The 3,715-nt window shown below is 35.6% G+C and overlaps 1 protein-coding gene across 1 annotated transcript; it reads left to right on the top strand.

Annotated features, from left to right (window-relative positions):
* The first annotated feature begins 2,527 nt into the window (after positions 1-2,527).
* Positions 2,528-3,357, top strand: LOC116162578. Its single transcript, XM_031476234.1, has 2 exons — positions 2,528-2,790; positions 2,841-3,357. The coding sequence occupies exons 1-2, from the start codon at positions 2,528-2,530 to the stop codon at positions 3,355-3,357; spliced, it is 780 nt and encodes a 259-aa protein (XP_031332094.1).
* Positions 3,358-3,715: the final 358 nt, after the last annotated feature.

Here is a 3,715-nt window from a genome sequence, read left to right as displayed (position 1 = left end):
GTTTCCCTACAAAAAACCTAAATAGACTTTCTCTCTAAAATAATTACAGAAGTCAATAATCAGAAATGAAAAAATTACTATTGCAATTCCTATGGTGCCTTGTTCAAGTCACCACCCGGTATAATAATATATTTATTATGGAAAAACAAAAATTATGTTTATTATTCTAATAAAATCTTTCCTTGTCCAACCTCATAATTTTATATGTGGAGGCTAAATTTAGTTTCCGCCCTTGTGTATAATAACCAAATTCGCTCCATCAATTTTTTAAATGTTTAGAAAAGCGAAAAATGAAGAATTAAAATGTATCCTCTTTCATGTAATTTATGATGTTATACAAGTGGGCGCTGAGCGCTTATCTTATCTACGTAAAGGCCGGCGTTGAAGCCGAGGAAGTAAGGTTTGAGTATATGTATTTTATTTTTACAAAAATGACTCCATCTATTACACACTTTTATCACACACAACAGTTTTCTGTGCGTCTACCACATTTTACAACAAATTATTTCGACTGCTTCAAGGTAGACAACACACTAACCGTACTCTATTAGGTGTTGCGTTTATTTCTACAGCATTGCATTGACCGTCTGTAGTATATGTTGTCTGTGATGGAAATAATCAGCATTCAGCGACCTCCAAATTTAATCAAGAGCCTGCCCCGCCAACTCGGCTGTACACAATTCCTTTCCGGAAAACCCACAAACAGATAAGAAAGAACGCCCTGTTCATAATTGTTTGTACCTGAGTTATCACCCAATTAACCATCATTCACCTCATTTCATTCACCATTAGTACAGCATAATTTTAACCACCATCAATCGTAACTTTGTGTTATAAATCAATTAGATTAGGTTAACATTATAATCAATAATACGTGCCGATTTATCTGTCGGTTGGCATGTGAGTTAAAGACAGATTGGCGCCCAAAATTTATGTAATAAATTTAAAATGAAATTGTAAATATTTGTATCCACGACCCCGCCACCCCCAGGAACTGAGTAGAGCCAGTGGCACCATTAAACTTATTATTTTTCTAACGTCACACAACTGTGTGATGTTAGAAAAATGTGTGACGTTAGAAAAATAATAAGTTTAATGGTGCCACTGGCTCTACTCAGTTCCTGGGAGTGGCGGGGTCGTGGTTACAAATATTTACAATTCACTCACTCACTACATCGTTCTCTTTTATGCTGCTCGGTGATATAATTAGCGACGTTTCAAAAGCTTGATGGGTCGCCGGTGTTCCCGGCTAATATCTATTTCTGATCTCTTCGCCAACCGGAAATGCCTTCTACAGTTGGCCTCATACTAAAGACAACAAGTCCTCCCTTAGCGGCAGTGGGAACCTTAAGCTCATCACGGATATTGCAACACAAAACGTTTACACTCCTGTATCGCCCAAATATGGTTTATAGTTTAATGTAACACAAAAATATAAATATCTGATCTACCAACCAACAAAATGGGAGACATGTGGAAGTTGCTTTGATTTATGAAATTAATACCATAAAAATGAATGCATTCAAACGCTTGAGGATGTTACTAGGCAATCACCCTTAGATAAAATTTGTAAGTTATCTGTTATGCGTGTAGACTCCGTTAGGGTAGATTTGAATTTTTGAAGATTTTTAGTAGGTTTGCAATGGAATATTTTATTTATTTATTGAATCAACTACGTTTGTTACTAAAAAACTAAAAAACGAGGATTGAATTTTAAATCCAGACAGGTTAAAAAAGTTGTGTCAATCATGTTGATATATGAAAATTGACTACTGAACGCTGTCATCGTCAGGTTGACGAATATACAACAAATTCGAAACAAATAATGAAAATGCTTTTCAAGTAGAAAATATAGCATGGGGTAGTTTAAATCTCGGATAGTAAATACACGTGATTCGCTTAGCCGATTGGTTTCAGTTTACATTCACTAATATTTGTGTATCTTCAAGTTTAACAGACTCAATATCGACGAACCTTATCGAATTATGTCCACATAAAGTTTTTGCTCGTTTCACAAACGAAAAAGAACAAATACGATGAACTTTCACATTTTGGATACACATTTATTAATTGGCAACAACTAAAGCACATGACGGAATTCTAGCAATGGAAACATTTCCAGATTATTTCACTTGTGGGTTGTTAATCAAGTTAACAATCGTGTAAATTGGAATGGCCACACGTCAATGCTAATATAGTATTTTACATTATTAGCATGGTAAGAAGGTTTTTACTGGCGATAGAAGTTGACTGGCGAGCCGTCAGGCGAGCCTGTCATCTCCTAGAGCCAGTAAAAACCGTTACCGTGCGTATATTGTATAATATTTTATTCGTTTATCACTTGTAAAATTTTAGATTGTAAATCATAATAAGTTCTAGGAATTTAGAAATTACTCCTAAAAAATTAGGAAACTTAAAATCGTATGAGCTTTTAGACTGATTTCCCAGGAAACGCTGGTAATTTGTTTTGTTGTTTACTTATGCCATTTTATTTATCGTCTTCGTCAAGATTTTTCGATCCATTAAAATGAGTGTACCGCAAGCGATTGTTGATGAAGCGACAAATGTGGCGGCAAGTTTGTTGCCCGAAAAATCTTCGGCAAGATACGAGCACGAGTACGCCGAATTCAAAAAATGGCAAAACGAAAACAATGTGACTGGTATTACAGAAGACGTCCTATTAGCGTACATCAGTAGTTTGTCAAAAAAATTCAGCCCAAATTCTTTATGGTCAAAATGGTCAATGGTTAAGAGCTGTTTGCAGGTTAGAGAAAACATTGATGGCCGGAGGTTTGTTTTTATCTTTTTACAAACAGAAAATTTTTATTTGACATTTCTAGATTTCATAAAGTGATTGCATTTTTGAAAAGGCGAAATGAACGCTACGTTCCCAAGAAAGCTAAAACTCTGACGAAGGAGCACGTGGAAAAATTTATATTAGAAGCCCCTGACGATAAATGGTTGCTCGCCGAAGTCATTACAATTTTTGGTATATTTGGTTGTTGTCGGTGCGATGAACTTTTATCCCTCACTTTAAATGACGTGGAGGATTTGGAGAAATATATTGTTGTGACCTTACGCGAAACTAAGAATTTAACAACTAGGAGGTTTACAATAACAGATGATGGGTGTAGTTTCAAACCCTGTGTTATTTATCGAAAATATGCCGCTTTACGTCCTCACAGAAGTAAGGACCTGCGGTTGTTTTTGACGTACCGGAATGGAAAATGTGTCGCCTTAAATGCAGGTCAACATACTGTTGGAACAGTACCTAAAAAGATTGCTGAATATTTAGGATTACAAGAGGTCGCGCTGTATATACAGGTCACTCATTTAGACGGACTGGAGCAACGATGATTGTTGATGGTGGTGGTGATATTTTTAGCTCTAAAACGTGCAGGGGGGTGGAAATCAACAACAATTGCAGAGAGCTATGTGGATGACTCAATTAATAAGAAGATTGAACTGTCAAAAAGTATGTTCTCAGTTAAAGAATCCATGCCGTCCACTTCTACAGAGTATCCACATGCAAATATAAGAAGTGACTTAACATCGTCATCTGGAGTGATCAATATTAGCGGAAGTAAAAACTGCACTATGGTATTTAATGTATACGATAAAGCACAATTTGCTAATGTTAATAAATGAAATAAAATGTTAACAACATTATGTTTCTTATTTAATAAGTATAAAATATACGAGCACGGGTGTAAAA

The sequence above is a fragment of the Photinus pyralis genome, unplaced genomic scaffold, assembly GCF_008802855.1.
Source record: "Photinus pyralis isolate 1611_PpyrPB1 unplaced genomic scaffold, Ppyr1.3 Ppyr1.4_LG1, whole genome shotgun sequence".
NCBI lineage: Eukaryota > Metazoa > Arthropoda > Insecta > Coleoptera > Lampyridae > Photinus > Photinus pyralis.
The sequence above is the reverse complement of the archived record's forward strand: the minus strand, read 5'-3'. Positions and strand labels throughout refer to the sequence as shown.